Raw genomic sequence first — 16,464 nt, forward strand, 5'->3', positions numbered from 1 at the left:
AGCACAACAGCAAGCAAGCTGATAAAGGAAAACTGGCTGTGGACAAGGCCACCAGGCTGTGACAGGACTCATGTCAGGACTTGTCATGCTCTGTGGGCGGCGTGGGCTGGCTTTGGCTTACCCCAGAAGTACATCAGAAGCTTCCACTGAAGTCAGCTGGCCACCACACAGATATTACTACACCCATTTTTAAAGTCGGAACAGGGGGGCAATAAAAGTTCAGGAGTTCAGCTAATGTCACTGCAAGCCATCAGAACATGGCAGTGTTCATGACCCCACCAACTCATGCCAGTACCTCTCTCCACCACAACAGAAACCACAGCTGTCCAGCCAGATRCTGCGACTTGGACACTCAGCATCAGAGCCCAGACCCATCTCCACAATTGCTTTTTCTGGATAAGAAGAGCAGCACATGCTCTGCTAACACTAAGAGATTATAGTTGCTTGAAATAAACTCAGAGCTCTGTTGAAGAATGCTCAGCTGTTAACTGCTCGGGAGGGTGACATTTATTAAAGAGACGTAGATGTAAAACACTCTGTAGTGTCAGAACGAGTCTCGGGCTCTGAGATCGGGTGCTACACTGCCATGTCCGCAAAATGCAGTGCCACAGAACCTTTTGCTGGCAGGAAGCTGAAGAGGAGTGGAGCTGGAGGCTCCCATGCCTGAAGCAAACCGCATCCACCCCAGGCTGGAYGCTAGGGCCGGGAACAGGCGACGGCGAGGTCCATGACATTGGCTACTCTGTCCCGCCCCAGTCGGCGGGGAGAGGACACAACACCCGGCGTTCCGGCGGAAGGGGCGGGCGGCAGCAGCAGCGTGGGACCGTGGGGCTGCTATGGGGCGCAAGAAGAACAAGAAGGGTCCGGGCGGCCGCGAGGGGCGGCTGGTGGTGACTTTCGACGAGGAGCGGCGGAGGTGAGGCCGGGCGAGCCCCAGGGCGGGAGGCGGGGAGCGAGGGAGGAAGGCATTCCCCGCTCGGTCCCTAAAAGCCGGCGGGTTCTGTGTTGCCGGCGGCAGGGAGTACCTGACCGGCTTCCACAAGCGGAAAGTGGAGCGGAGGAAGGCGGCGCTGGAGGAGATCAAACGGAAGCTGAAGGAGGAGCAGAGGAAAATGAAAGAGGAGGTGAGGGAAGGGTCTTGTTTCCCCCCCACGCCAGGGCGGGCTGTGAGCGGGGCAGGGGGAGTCGGCAGAGGCGCCGCATGACCTGTTTTCATTCCTCAGCGGCACCAGGAGTATCTGAAGATGCTGAGCGAGAGGGAGGAGGCGCTCGGTACGTGCTGGRCCCTCGCTGGGGAGGGAGGTGGGCGTCTGTGGTCCGGCAACCTTGTCTGGGTGATGASAGTTGGTGCAGGGATGCTCGCACACTGTCCTGCAACAGCTGCTCCGTCCTGTCCTGTCCCCAGACAAGCTGGRCAGCGATCTGAGTGGTGACCCCACAGCCCTCTGGCACAGGGGAGCAGGGAGGTTGTACAGAAAGGAAGGAGCAGGACGACATCTCCAACGTGTCACCAGGTCCCCTCAGCGGGGAGAAGGAGCTTGCCCTCCAGGCTTGCAGTGCCAAGCCCCTCTGCCCTTTATCCCTGCATTCGAAGGCTGGGTGTTGCCCCTGCCCAACATGCTGCAGCAGGAACAAATGAGTGCATGTTGTGAAAGTTTGGGCACTTTTCAGTGCAGGATTTCTTGTCTTCCCAGAGGAAGCTGATGAACTGGAGCACTTGGTGACATCACGGACAGAGTCTGTGAACATCGACCACCCAAACCACATTGTAACAGTGACCACCATCAGTGACCTGGACCTCTCTGGGGCACGCCAGCTGGGACTGACCAGCCCCATGGTAAAGCCTCTTGCTACCTCTCTRTATCATCTGTACACTTTCCTGGGGCTGGTGAGGTAGGGCTGGTGCTCCCTGAATATGTCCAAAGACCTGCAGCTGGCTGGCAACAGGGATGAAAAGGGAAACTCATAACTTTCAGATTCTTCYGCAATGTATGTTGGGCCTCTAAAGGGGAAGAAATGTCATATGTAARTAGCTCACTCCAAACCTCCCTGGTTTGCTAGTCCCCACTGACCATGATTAAAGGAAAAGCGTTACTGGACTGGATGGCAACAGTGTAGTACTTTAAAAGCTGATGCAGAGCTTTCAGCAAAATCGAAAGCAAAATTGCTRCATGGGCTGTCCTCAACCTCTTTCCTATATCCTGTTCAGAAATATTACTTGTTATCATGAGGAGGGATTTCTCTCTCCATAATCCTGTACTTGGACCACAAATAAGAAACCATTCTGTTCTTGTTGTGGTCTTTTTTATTCTCAAAATACATTGTAACTAAGATCTTGTATTTGTTTCATAGGGACTCTCAGGTACTGTTTGACTTGATCCTTCTAATTTTTGTGATTTGTGTCTGGATTTGAGCTCTTTAGCGAAGTGTCTGTGTTTATATTTGTAAGATAGTCTAATCTGAAAATCCACTCTAAGAGGTCTTGACAGTAATTTAAGAAAAAAGCCAGGACATTTGGTTCCTAGTTTAAATTTCAACTGGCCATTCAGATCATGCTCAAGTTTTTGGATCTTAGGGTGGATTACTGTAGGATTTCTTTTTGGTTGTGCCTTCTGAGGGACTGCAGCAGGAAACCTTGATGCTTGGACAGAATTAAATTATCTTCATCTGTGACTAGTCAATTCATTAAAAARGATGAAACCAAAAAGGCAATAGAAGCGCCAGAATCACAAAATTGCTTTCTTTTTAAGGGAAAAAGTGATGGATCTGAAGAAGAGAAAGGGGAAGAGGTGGTGAACAAGCCTGTAAGAACAATGCCCAAGAAGTCCAGAAACCCATTCCTGTCTGAAAAGTACGTATGGATTCCTTCAGGCCTTTGCTGTTGGGCTCTGGMGGGTGCTCCGGAGGATGCTGGGTTCCGATGTGAGCGGCGCGGCGGCGGGAGGGTGCGGTGCTGCCCGGCAGAGGGCGCTGGCGGAGCGGAGTCCGCGCGTCCCGTCCGCTCCCGCCGCTGCCGTGACTGCACAGGCGGAGCGGGGGAAGGGTGGGCTTCGTCCGCGCCTCTTAGCCGGTCCTGCATTGCAGCACATTCCGCAGCATGCAGAGCTTGTCTCTGGGGTTGAAGGTCAAAAGAGCCTAAAGCTGAAAGCTCAGGCGTTTTCCACATTTTTCAGCATCCAGGTTTTACAACTGTTTTGGGGGTGTGGAGAGTTACTTTAACTCTGTGGTGTCAAGGATGCACAATGCTCACAAAATTAATTTTGTTGTTACCACACATGGAGACTTGCGGGTTTTCTGAATAGCTTGGAGTCACTCTGGGACTTGCCATGTCTGGCATCCAGTCCTGCTGGACCACACAGGGCTCTCCTGCTATTGTTGTGGTGTTGGCTTGCTTCTGGAGGCTTTAGTTCCCAAATATTTTTCTCTTTCTGCCCTGCACAGAATCTCTTCTCTTACTGCCACACTGCACATGCACAGCCGGAAAAAGAGGAAAGGAAAGAGATCCCAATGTGGGCAAGGCCCACGTAAGAAAATCCAGAAGTCCAGYACAGGGCGAACCACCAAGACTCAGCGACGAAGGCTGACAGGCAAAATGGGCCATGACCAAGATTAACAGAGAAACCAGTATTCAGACCAGCAGCTGGGACAGAGCTCCACATCTGGCTTGCTGCTCTTTGGGACCCTGTCATTGTGGTCAAGCTCCTTATTTACTTGGGTTTTCTGACTAGCAGTGAGCCCAGTTCAGCCTTTCTGTAGCCTGTGAGCACTGGCCAAGGTGACTAGATGCTCTACCCGTTTATTTCTGCAGTGATCTCCAGCTAAGTGTCTGATTGCCACGAAAATCTCTTAAAAACTTCTGATACAGGTCATATTCGCTACTTGGTGTAACCCTTATTCCTTGGGCCTCGCCTTTCAGAGCTGAGACTTGGTTTTATCAAAGAAGAGGATCTGGGGCAGAGTGCAACGGGCAYATCATCATCAGGGCAATTTGAGAGACTTGGAAGAGTTTTGCTTGCACTCCTGCATTGGTGCCCTGGCATTTCTGCTGTGCAGTAAATCCTTTTTCCATGGAGGCAAGGTGTCATCCTGTCTCATGTGTTTCTTCACTACACACATGGTGCTACCCTTAAATGCAGGGGTGCTTTTGTTTGGTACTTGTGCCAGGTGAAATTGGGTAATTTTGTGAATAAATTTGAAGTGATTTTGGTAAAAAAAAATCTGTGATTTATTTGAAGCATAGCTGGAGCTGTGCTAGCACCAGTACCAACTGGAAAGAGAGGGAGATAATTCCTGGTGCTTAAAGGATATTGAAATCCACTGGTGCTTGGAAAATGGAATAGCTAGGAGCTATTTCTGTGGTAAGGCAGAGCCAGATAGAGCAGGAATGGCTCATTCCATTGTCTGCTGAATATGCCAATTATAACTGCGATAGCTCAGAGTATGAAATGCCCTAATGCCCTTGCTGTATGTGTGTGGCCCTTTCTGGGGTGCGASTGGCAGAGACTGCCCTTGCCCTTTACCTCCAGGCTGCTGCAGTTATTAGCAGCTAATTGCTTTTCTTAGGACCTCAGTGTATGTTTTTTAGWGTGGTTGCCTTCTGCAGGGGAGCAAAAAAACTTTACATTGGGATTGAGGAATACGGTGGCAAAACTGCAAGTGAATCCTCTGAGAAAGAGAGTGAGCCCAGGCAGCATAGTGGCTTCTGTCCTGGAGTATCTGTAGGAAATGGCCATTCTGCCTCTGTCAGGCAGATCTCCTCCTATGTCATGTGTGCACTGGAAAGGAAATGACAAAGAAAGAAAAGGCCTGTATGTCCAAAACCCACACCAAAAAAATTTGCAACCCAGCAATGGGCAAGCAAATAGATTCCTCATGCCAGAAATGGGAGGGAAAAGAGTAAAGCAGTGCCTGAGGCTGCATGGAGAAACATCAGAGCAATACTCATGGCCACCAGCCTGATGTATCTCTCTCCATTGTTTCTTGGAGCATGCACACACAGAGCCATTCTCTAGCATGTGTTAAGGGGGWTGGTATGATCAACACTGACAATGGCAGCGCAGTTTCTGCTAGAGGGAGTGCTCTGGAAAAACTGACACACATGCTTGTGGTAAGGAATGGGGTCCTTTTGCACTTCCCTCCTGAAGACAGGAATTGCTGGGGAAGTGGACACTGTTTTCACTGGTGCCTTTTATGCTTGGATTCAGAGTCCCGCCCTGGGGTGAAGTTCTTGGGTACTAACACTCAATAAACTCAGTCACATTATTAAAGTGTGTGTGTAGTTTTCTCACCTCCAAAACAGTTCTCAAACACTGCCTTAAAAGCTACCCTAGAAAGGTAATGGGATTTAATGAGTGACCTTACCTATCTACCTATCTCACCTGAGGTTGTTGGATGTCAGAGMTGTAAAAACACAACTTGGGCAAGGCCAGAAGTGTGATGCTGAACTGCCAAAGTATCCAAGAGGCCCCATATGTGGAGCATTAAGTATTCCTTGTTCTGGTTTGGGAGTTACATGCTCTAGAGCATTCTGTGGTTGTTGTGTTTGAGAGGGATGAAGAAGGGAAGGAGAAGGAAGTTGTTCGGAGAGATGTACCACATCAAGGGGACTGCAGCTCAAAGCTGGAGGACAGGGTGACATCCTTGGTCTGGATACAGCAGCTTTCCCTTCTCTCCAGGACATAGTGCCTTGTGGAGGGACCATGGACAGAAGGTGACCTGTGTTCTTCCTCACCCAAGGATTTTGCTCAGGAGCTAGGATGGCCACTGTAGAGGAAATGTGCTATCTGAGAAATCTGCTGGCGTGTGGCATATGGAATATGGATCAGTTGCCTTCCCCCAACTGTAGGCAGCCTGGCATAGTAGCTGCGACAGAGCTGGATAACTTCATTTTATTCTGGATGAGGTGTTAAGAGTAACTTCAGGTTTTGTCATTTTGCTGCCAGATGACCTAGAAGAATCTCACTTTTAGTTTGCTGTTTCCCTGACCTAATTACATCTTTGAGCCTTTCTCAAGTGTCAGCTGAAATCTCCAACAGCCTCTTCCATGCTCTGAARTCTTTCAGTCCCTGCTAGAAAAAGRGTTTTCAAATTCAAAATACCAAAAAAGCWTGTGGAAAAACTGAGAACAGAACTGCTAAATCCTGTACAGCATTGACGGTCAGGATTGTTCACTACACTATTGATTTCTCCATTTGATTGATTAGAGCTTTATTTTGTAATGTAAATTACTGACTCAGCCCTAGCCCGATGTTTTTGTTAGCACAGGGTGTACAGTCAGGCCACCCCTGGATATATTGAACTGAGGATATGAGTTTTCACACACAAGTTAGTGAGGTAAGTGTTTGCCAAAGACATCACAGTTAATACCAGACTCTGACTTACAATTTTCGTTTGCTGCTTCCACTTGGTGTCAAAGTGGATTTGAGCATTTTTGGGTTTTTTGCCCCCCTTAGCTGCTCAGGAGGAGGCTGCTTCCAAATGTAAGGTACTTGCAGAAATCAGCGTGCTAGCTCGGTAAAGGAAAAGCTCACAGCTCCCTGTGAGCTCCCATTTCCACAGGCATTTCACACGTCGCTCCACAGCTAGGTCACCTCGGGCACCTGAGCGTTGCTGTGCATGTGCCCCAGGCTCACAGAGAGATGCRGGGCTTTGACATGGGCTGCCACACTGGGGTTGCCATGCGTGATGGCTTTCATTGGCTAGACCGTGATTCCGCACACATGCACACACARAAATATAATTGGGATTACAGAGGATCAAAAGCAGACTGGGAGCCAAAAAAGTCAGACAGTTGGGGAAAAATTGGAGCGCAGCAAAAAGGTCAGACGTTTGGGGAAAACTTGGAGTACAGCCTCCAAAAAGGAGGAATGTTTGCAGCATGTGCATGAGCTGTGTGATATTCAGTGCACTGTAGTTATTGTTTTAGTAGCATATTAAGCACAAGGCTGTACTCAGTATAGTCACACTGCTGCTTCCAGCATTGCGTTCCAGAAATGAACTCGAGGAAAACGTTACTAGGAGGGTGACAAGAACTTTTGGGGACTAAAATGGAGCTGGATAATGGGTTGCGTGGGTAGATAGGTTTGAAGAGTGGATTGCAGAGTTCCCTTAATGAATAACCAAAATGTGAAATTGAGGTTTTTTTAACTCTCACCAGGATCGGGAAGAGGAGTTTGAATTGTAGAAGAAGTAGAGGACAGATGTTAAGGGGATTCTGCTAGTAACAGCAAGAGTCAGGCAGCGCTTGTGCTTGGTAGGTAAAGCCCACGTTAGTCAAATCTCTCTGAGTGCTGTGGGTAGGCATGACCTCCTGCTGTCCCACTGTGCTGGGACATGGTGGCGTTTCGCTGTCTCAGTACTCGCGGCTAAGTCCACTGCTTTGGCATCTGTTTCGAGCTATCTCACTCCTGAGGAGCACTGGGGAGGACCCTGGGCAGGCGGTGAGGCGGTGCTGAGAGCTGCAGCCGAGGGCAGAGCTGGGGCAGAGCCGCAGTGCTGAGAGCCGCAGCCCCTGCCCGGCCCAGCCCCCTCAGCGCGGCCGCTCGATCGCCGCCAGCGACACGTGGAGCCCGCGCCCGTGCGCGCCTTGGCCGCGCGCCGCCGCCGGCCACTCAGCGGCGCTATGCAAATCAACGGCCGGCGGCAACCAATCGGAAGGGAGGGGGCGTGGCCCCGCTCCCCGCGGTTCCCACGGCGAGCTTCATTGAGGGGGGAGCTCGGCGGGCGGCGAGGTGCTGGGAGCCATAGGGAAACTGAGGTACTGGGGGCACTGGGAGGCACTGGGAGCGCTGAGCATGGCTGGCTGCGTGCGTGCATGCATGCCAGAGGCCCTGGGGATCGCAGCATTATCCTGGCAGTAGGCCCCAAGTGATGTGGGGAGCAATGATTTGCCCATCAGGCAGTGGGGTACCAGGGGCTCCAGCCACGGACTGCAGTCCGTGGGCAGTGGTGGGCAGCTATGTTGGTGCGTTTCGTGCTGCATCCCTGGCAGGGAAATGCTGAGGCTCCTGTCTAGCGTTTCGTRTGAACAAGTCAAGCAAACATGCCCCATTGTGAGGAGGGATGCTGCAAGGTTGACCCTTGTGCAACTTGCTATACAGAAAATGACTGCACTGACAAAAAATTATAGCTTGGTTTTTGGCATTGACGTTTGGCCTTGCTTGTTTTGGGGAGCAGCCATAGCCTTGCCCAGCTGCTCTGACTCAAGTGTCCATGTTTAGGGCACCAGTGGCATGTTCACATCTCAAATGCTGGTCTGATTTCCTGTCCTTCTGTTGGTGCCTCCTCCGGGCAGATTAGGCAGAGCCCTCCCAGCTCAGATCACATCCTCAKATCCGAGGACTCACTCTCAAACCCTGCAAGATAGAGGTGGTGGTGGTGGGCAGGATGCAAGAAAACAGAACAGAAGTGCGGATTCAAGCTGTTGTGCTAGCAGTGCTTGTTGCCCTTACAGTTTTGCAATCGGCTGTCCTACAGGTCTCATATTGCAGTAGGATCATAAGTTTAGGAAGAGTCTCAATGGGTTTCCAAATTTCCTAAGCTGCTTRGGATCATCCCTTTATGAGCAACATAATGGAGAAGAAAAGTTTCCTTTCTGTGCCTTTTAAGAGAGGAAGAAAATTTCCATCAAACAAAGTAGCAGGACACGCGTATGACTCCCTCTGTTCGCAAGGACTCCCAAACTGGGGGGTGTCAGCAATCGTTTCAGGGTGCAGTGCCCTCTTCTGAAAGACATCCTTGCTAGAGCACACTCTTATTATCTGTATTTATTTGGATCACCTTGTACCTGGGTTCCCTTAGATACCAGTATTGACARTTGGGAGCAGCAAACTTCAGTCTGGAAATAACATTCCTGCTTCCACAGTTTCTTCTGCTGCTGTTCCTCCCTCCTTTTTCTCCTGGCTGGCCCCTGCCAGTAGCCCTTCAGCCAAAGATTTTCGTCCCTGCCATGCACAATGTCTGGTTCAGTGGATGACGTGCCTTGCATGAACTTCGAAGCCAACATATTTGCAAACAGCCTGTGCCAGCACTGTTTCCGAGATGCAGAGGCTCACCAGCGTGCTATCCAGGTGAGCTCCTCCATCCCACCTGGAGGCTATGGATTCTTCACAAAGGGCCCCTTTGTTCTATACTGGGTCTCCATCTGCCTTTGTAGAGATGGAAATCCCTAAGAAAAGCCTCAGCCAGGATTTCTAGATGTCTTGTGAGGGGGGGAAAGTTGCATGCACAGACAGTCTTTCCAGGCATACTAATTCTTGATTTAACTGTGTCCAGACCAAGGCTGAAAGCAGGGAAGCTGGACACTGGATCCAAGGGGCCTGATAGCTCCTAGAAAGGAAARCAAGAGTGTCACAGGTGCAAAGCTACAAGGAGAGAAGAGAACCACCCTGTATTTATCTCTGCTTGATGCTTGCTGGCATTTATAGCTATGCCTCACCTTAAATATGGTCCTGGTCGATTCACTCTGGCCTTGACTGTTGGCTTGGGGCCAGGGCTCAGTCCTGTCCCTGGGGCAGCTTCAGCAAACTGTTCGCAGAGAGGAAGGCAGGAGAGGGATAAATTTCGTGGGATTTTGGGCTCCAGATACCTCGACCCAACACTGTCCTTTGGATCAGGGCAGGACACATAAGCTACTTGGCTGTCTTTGGCCGGGCAACAGCTGGTTTCATGTTCACAGAGGGTTTCGTGTTGTTTGACGTCCTTCAGGAGTGACTGGCCAGGGGTGATGAAATAATAATGAGCCTCCCTCTCCCTTTCTTGCCCTCTCCCCTCTCTTCCTGGTCTTGGGCCCTCTAAGGTTACCTCAGCCCTTCACCCTCTATCTGCTCAGAGCTGTCACCTCTGAGCAAATCGTGGTGCGGGCGAGACGCTGGAGGGAAGGCGGYGCTGACAGCCGGCTCCCTGGAGCCACCCCCACTGCTGCTCATAAGCCCAGCAGGTAACGGGGCCAGGGAGGATGCTGAGATGCCTGCAAGCCCTGACAGACAGAGGCAGAGGCTGGGGCTACAGCCTTTTCTGCAACAATCTTCCTTCCTCTTGGCTCCGTTGCCTCTCCCTGAGCTATCCTGCTGGAGAGAGAGCGGCTAACAGCAGCATCAGTGCCAACATGGGGGTGCATCCCTGAGCTCTCATCCACACATGCAGTCTCTGGGATGTCTACAGCATTCAGCATCAAATAGGAACATACTGCACCTCTCTGGCCTCTTGACGTAGAAGAAAAATCTCAACGGTGGGCTGGGAGAGATATCAAGAGCCCTGGAGGCCAGGCTGCTCTCGGAGGAAGTAGAAGAAGCAGGCATTTCCAAGGGGAAGCCTTCATCCTCATCCTTGGCACACTGACAGCACCATTGCACCCCTTCTTTCTCACAGGAGCATGCCACGGAGGTCACAGGGCGCGATGCCTGCAGCAACGCAGCTCCAGGACAGCCCTGTGATTCCCTCCATATTTTAGCCCCRCAGTGTGAAGTATTCGTTTGTGTGGGCCCGGCAGAAGGCACGGAGCGGTGAGTACCAGCCGGGAGCCCTGCTGCTCCAACAAGCCTCTTGGTGGGAAGAATGGAGGAGGGGGAGCGSGGAGCCAAGCAGGGGGAAATCAGATACCTTTTCCCTGAAGCTCTGCATGCTGGTGACTGGGAAAAAGGACTGAGAAACCCCCCTGCCATGCCCTCTAACTGTTCCTCTGGGCTGTTCCAGGAGAGGCCAGGGGGCCTCTGAAAGACCCTCCTTCATCCTCATTCCCTCCAGACCAAGGCTGGTGGTCCCAGGATGGCTCTGTCAGCCTCTGCCCATCCAGTAGGGAGTGAGTCAGTGTGGCTTGGGCTGCCAGTGCTGGCACTCGCCCCTGAGCTCTGCGGGCTGTGCTGACCACCAGCTGTCCTCTCTCCCTGCCCCACAGCTGGCACGAGAGCAGGCAAGATCCCCCACTCAGCCCCGAAGCTGAGGGTGAGCACAGAGAAACTGGCACCAACCCCAGCGCCTGTGCCGAAGCCAACTCCACGCTTGCCAGGGTGAGATGGGGATCTCTTGTGGTTTGGGTTATTTTGGTATCTCCAGCCCCCTTGGCCTTTCAATGCCTCTTTTGCTGGGCCCATTCAGCAGGTTCCTGGACACCAACACATTGAATTTCCTCTCTGGCTCTCGTGCCTTGGGCAGATAGAAGAAGAAGCCCATCATGTGCAGGGAGGTGGATTTGATGATCCTTATGGGTCCCTTAAAACTGAAAATATTCTATGATTCCAAGGTCCTGAGATGCAAGGGGAGAATCAGCTGAGACTCTTAGTYGCCACAAAGGAGGCTCTCCCCATAAAAAAGTCATGAGACTTGCTCTTGGATTCTCCCATGCAGACTTTCCTTTGTTGTTGCCATTGCTGGTCTGGGGTGATCTTATACTCACAAAGCCCCTCTTCTGGTTCCTTTTTACCAGCAGCTTTAGGCTGAACAGGCTGTAAGTTTTCATATGTACTTTTACCTCCTTCCAGCCCACAAAAGTTGCTAGTCCCCATTGCAGAGATCTGCCCTATCTTGTCTCCCAGGAAGGGGACATGACCCGGTTTTGGGACAACACTTTGGGATCGGGCAAACGGGACATGATGAGCTACTTGGGCCGTAAGGAGGAGGTGCGGTCACAAGCCCCACAGGCAGATGGATCCAGGTGGGCTCAGTCTCTTCCCTCTGGATCCTGGGTGAGAACCGAAGCCCAGGACTTTAGGAAAGAAATCTGTCCACTGAAAGCAGGTACTCTTGGTTTGCTCCTGTGTGAGATCCTGGTTCTGGTTTGATTTCCACCCGGGGTCTCTGAGGTTCACAGCAGATCTCTATTTAGATTTAGCATCYTTTTATCTGATTCTGGCCCCAGGAAGTGTTCAACACATCCATGGGCACTATGCGAGAGTCCGTCTGCGTGTGTGCTGACCATGAACCATGGGTGTCTCGGGTGTTCTCTATCTGCATGGTTTGGCATGACCTTGGCTGGCAGTGCTGTGTTCCAGTGCTCCCACCCGGCCTCGAGGGAGTCTGGGTTTTATCTCTGCCCTCCTGGACCATTTCTAGCTCTCCTCCGAAGACCTGCTTTGCCGTGGACGTGGTGGCATCCCGCGTCGCTCGTGCCTCCCCCAGTAACGGCCTTCTCCCCGTCCCAGAGCGTCGTCCCACCAGCCAGAAGCCTGAGGAGAGCTGGCCAAAGCATCGAAAAATTGACCCTCCCTGGGCATCCACCCTGCCACGTGCCTCAGCTGGCTCCCCGCCGGCCCGCAGTGACCCACGGGGTGGCAGTGGGCACCTCTATGGCCCACGGGTTCGCGAGTCCCACGGGCACTCCGGCAGTGGGGGTGCAGACGGGCRGCATGGGCTGGAGAGGCAGCAGTACACAGTGCTGGCAGACCTGCCCAAGCCCAAGCGCCTCAGCCAGCGGGACGCTGTTGGCCGCCATGGTTCCCGAACACTCAGCCCTGGCCGAGTGGAGGTGGAGAGGATGTTTGGATGTGAACGCAGGTGAGAAGGAACGGAACTCCACAGTGGTCACAGCCGGGGGATTGCCCCTCTATGCTGTTGGGGGGCCCCCACTTCTGAATCGCCGTGCTACAGGGGAAGGCAGGGCTAGATGGCAGAGCTCAGCTTTCAGCTGTGCTTACATTTCYCTCAAAGCAAGGGCTGGGTTTAGGCTTAGAGCCTCCCAATGCAGGGAGCCTCCTCCATTGTGGCACGCAGGCAGCTGAGGCTGCTGGAAAGGTGGAGCTAAGCTGCACTGCTGGAAGGGARCAGCCCACCTTCCTCATCCTCACAGCCATCTGGAATCTGCAGGACTCCCCACAGAAAAGGGGAAGGATAGAGGTGTTCCTCAATCCCAGCATCAATAGCTCACCAGGGATTCTACATTCTCTGTAGGAGCCACTCAGGAAACTATGGGGTATGACAAAAGTACCCAGTAGCTGTTTAGGCTTTAGCTGGAGAAGCAAGAGTGGCTCCAGCACTGGTGGCACAGGGCAGGAGGGGACATGAAAAGGGACCGGGGAAGTATCCTGGGCAAGTGGGTGGGGTGTAAAGATGGAGGGAAGCTTGAGGAATAGTGTGAAGAAGACATGGGTGAGGCAGCAGGATATGAAAGAKGAGGTTGTTGATGGGGACAGAGAGGGGCTATGGTGCACACAGTGTCTGGGGCAGGTGGAGGTCTGTGGGGTCAGCCTAAGGTGGAGCAGGGTTTGAAGAGGCTCTGCTTCCAAGCTGAACAGGGTGGCAGCTGGACCAACTGTKTGTGCCCACAGGAAATCAGAGACACTGGAGGCCTTCCAGGCTCTGGAGGAGGGCCGTGTGGACCGGCTTGATGGCAAGACACCGGTGCCACCCAGCAAAGGCCACCTAACTCGGAGGCGGTCCAGTCCCAACCTGTCCAGGGAGGTGAGGCTTGGCTGCACAGCAGGACTTCATCCCAGCTCTCCAAGCTGAGCTGCTTTTTCCTGCCACATTTTCCCCCATTTCTGCCATGTTCTTCTCTCTTTAATTCCCCTTTTCCCTCTTCCCTCCAAACCCAGCTCTCCCTCTGTCATGAGACTGAGACCCTTGGCTCTAAAATTGCAGTAGCCCTTTCACACTTTGAGTGCAAGAGGTTTCTCTGCAGTATGGGCTGCTCCATGCACAGGAATGYGATTGCCCTCTGGGGAACCATTTAATCAAATCACCTGCCAGCCTTAATCCCATCTCGTTCTGCTCATTGGCAGCTTTTTTTTTTTAAGAGGACTCTCTGCTCTCTCTCCCCTCTGGCCCAGGGACAGCGACTCTCCTGGCAGGTCGAGCAGCGCAGCAGAGACCCCAAGAAATCCTTGCCTTCCCCCAGCCCGTCTCGGCACTCAGAGAAGGCCAGCAGGAACCGCAGGGACTCCCCACGCCCTGCCAGCCCTGGCTGGCTGCTGGAGAGAGGCAGCCGCAGCCCACGCTCTGTGAGCCCAGCCCCCAGGTTGGAGAGGAGGGCAGGGGAGCCTGGTCGCACTGAGAAAAGCTGGGGAAGCCGAGGGGAGCCCTCCCGCCCCCCAAACCTGGAGAGGGGCCAAGCCACCTGGCAAGCAGGGGCTATGTGGCAAGCACTGGAGAAGAAGAGCACAAGTGCCAGGAAGGGCTCAGATAACAGCAGGCTGAGCCGGGCAGGGCCACCACCACGGGCTCTCAGTCCTGGGAGACGTACAGACAGCACATGGAAAAGCCAAAAGGAGATTTCCCCTCSCAGCTTGGTGCGGGGCACAGACAGGCAACGAGTGAAGCCAGGGGAACCGCTGCACCTTGCAGGTCCCAGGAAGCCATCTGAATGCATCTGGCAGAGCCTCCGGGAAAAGGTGACATCCTCCCAACCTGGAAAGGACTCCAGCAGTGACTGCAAAGGTCGAGGCAAGCCCCTGCGCCCCACAAGCCCAACACGACCAGTGGAGCAGGACTGGAGGGGCCGGGGAGATGTCCACCAAGCACAGGTGCGAGAGAAGGACTGGAAGCGCCAAGAGATGCCCGTGTGCCATGCAAATGCAGTGCACCAGCCAGGAAGGGACTGGAAAAGCCCTGCTAGATGTTTGGAYGTGGGATTACGGTCAGATGACAGCTGGATAAGGCCTGAGAGTCCAGTGGAACATGTGGAGGARGACAGGAAGTGTCCTGAGCGCACCCGAGATACACATAGCCCCGAGAAGCCATTGGAAACTGACTGGGGGAACAAGAGTCTTCTCACTTACCATGTGAGTAGGGCAGAGATGATGGGGACCSTGTGAGGACTAAAACTGGCAGGCACAGATGGGGTGGGTCACCTGGGTTGCAATTCTGTGCACCCTGATTTCCTTGGGTGCACTGCTTCCCTATGGAAAGTGTGCTGCCTGCCTGGCAGTAAGAGGAGGGAAGATGGTTTCTTCCCTGGCCCACACCAGGAGATGGATCCTCARATCTGGGAAACTGAGGTGATGGCTAAACCCCATTGGCTTCAGTTTCTGCTTTCTCCCCTGCAGCCTCAGCTGGGTGGAAGCACCTTCCCACCTCAAAGCAGTACCAGCWCTTCTGGAAGCCCACAGCCACATTTGAATGCCAGTAAGAAGCACAACAAGGTAGGGGCCGGGCCCTAAGAATTGTGAGGAAGGCAGCTGCCCTTCACTGGGGGTCACTGTGGGCATGACCTAGGTCACCAGCACTTGACCTTGAGCAGGCTGAGCATGTTGCTGCCTTCCCATGAYGTCCTGATGGCCGTGCTCACTAACACACCCCTTCTCTTTGCCCTTCACCCACTTCTCAGTTGGGGAAACTGAGGCACAGAGTATTTTTATAAAGCCAGAGATGAGCAAACAGTAGACCTGGGACAAAAATCTCAGCATAATTGCTTTCCTTTGCTTTATTATTGGCCAGTGCTATGATGGCACAGAGGATTTTACAGGGATGAAATGGGCTTTAATGGTGAGAAAGAAGATACAATTAATTGTGTTTGCCTTCCTGCGATGCCAAAAATGGCACTGCAGCAGTTTTGGAGGGCTGCAGAAAGTATCACGGGAGCCCACGTAGCTGGCAGCTGCACACAAGTTCCTGCCTCTGTCCCCCACTGTGCACATCAGTCATCCGGGCCAGGTCGTCCTCTGCGAGGACCTGCCTTTGTTCTTTACACAAGGACAAACTGTGTCCAGGAAAGAGGCTGTCAAAGGCCTCTGAAACTTGAAACGGATGACATCCTTTCCCTCACCTCCCTGCGTCAGGCCAGAGAGGAACCCAAAGCCCTGAAGTCACCCAGTAAAACTGGGCCAGATCACCCCACCTATGCCAGGTTTCTTCAGCACTGAGCTCTGGCACCTTCCCTTTGCCTTGCAGCAAGAAGCATCACCTTGGTGCGATTGCACAATAGAGCCTGGCATTTCGTGATGTGCAGCTCCTCATCCCTTTCCTTTGGGACCCTCTCTAGCAATTCCCTTACTGAGGCCAGCTGGCATGGCTTCCCAGGGGTACTAGGGCCCCCCCCCCCATGACCTCCCACCACCCCTGACAAGAGCTCAGAAAGGTTCACTTGTTGGGTCGTTGGATAAAACCGAGCAGCCCCAGGAGCCGAGACGGGGACTCCATTGTGTGCATTGTTGAAAATCCCTGCCTGCGAAAAATCCCAGTCTGAGAGCAAACTCTGCCCCGGTAAGGGCTGGGYTCTTGGCAGTCCCTTCCCGAGGCAGCAGAGGCTTAACCCGTCCCGCCCAGGGCTTCACCGTCCCCGGGCCAGCAGGGCGGGAAGGGGACACCGCTCAGCCCCAGCATCGCCCCCGCCCCATCCCGTCCCCAAAGCCCCGGGGCCGCCGCCCCTTTCCGTGCGGACCGGCGGCCTCGCCCGCCCCGGCGGTTCCATTGGCTGCGGGCGGCCGGGGCGGTGGCGGCGGCTGCCATTGGCCTGCCCGGGTCCTCCCAGGAAGTTCTGGGGGGAGGAAAGAAAAGTTTTTTGGGGTGGTTTTCTTTTCCCCCTCTCCTTCCTTT

General features: G+C 53.2%; 2 protein-coding genes across 6 annotated transcripts in view; both read left to right on the forward strand.

Moving 5' to 3' along the window:
• Positions 1–707: 707 nt before the first annotated feature.
• On the forward strand, positions 708–5,086 carry NOL12 (nucleolar protein 12). 2 transcript variants are annotated; one of them, XM_057388034.1, is made up of 6 exons: positions 786–916; positions 1,019–1,124; positions 1,224–1,272; positions 1,695–1,837; positions 2,751–2,851; positions 3,442–5,086. In XM_057388034.1, exons 1-6 carry the CDS (start codon positions 837–839, stop codon positions 3,611–3,613), a joined length of 651 nt encoding a protein of 216 aa, XP_057244017.1. In that variant the 5' UTR covers positions 786–836; the 3' UTR covers positions 3,614–5,086. The 2 variants fall into 2 exon arrangements, with proteins under 2 accessions (XP_057244011.1, XP_057244017.1); XM_057388028.1 differs by lacking the exon at positions 1,224–1,272 and having other exon boundaries at positions 708–916.
• Positions 5,087–11,850: 6,764 nt separating this feature from the next.
• Positions 11,851–16,464, forward strand: part of TRIOBP (TRIO and F-actin binding protein) — a 20,019-nt gene continuing 15,405 nt past the window's right edge. For 3 of the 4 annotated variants that reach the window (XM_057388053.1, XM_057388061.1, XM_057388045.1), the window contains exons 1-4: positions 11,867–12,489; positions 13,260–13,392; positions 13,761–14,711; positions 14,976–15,071. In XM_057388053.1, coding sequence (XP_057244036.1) covers positions 11,873–12,489; positions 13,260–13,392; positions 13,761–14,711; positions 14,976–15,071 — 1,797 coding nt within the window. In that variant the 5' untranslated portion in view covers positions 11,867–11,872. Of the gene's footprint in view, positions 12,490–13,259; positions 13,393–13,760; positions 14,712–14,975; positions 15,072–16,464 lie in introns of all 4 variants that reach the window. The other variant, XM_057388069.1, reaches the window with a different exon arrangement.

The sequence above is a fragment of the Malurus melanocephalus genome, unplaced genomic scaffold, assembly GCF_030028575.1.
Source record: "Malurus melanocephalus ecotype Western Australia unplaced genomic scaffold, MMel_1.1 scaffold_17, whole genome shotgun sequence".
In the NCBI taxonomy this organism is placed as follows: domain Eukaryota; kingdom Metazoa; phylum Chordata; class Aves; order Passeriformes; family Maluridae; genus Malurus; species Malurus melanocephalus.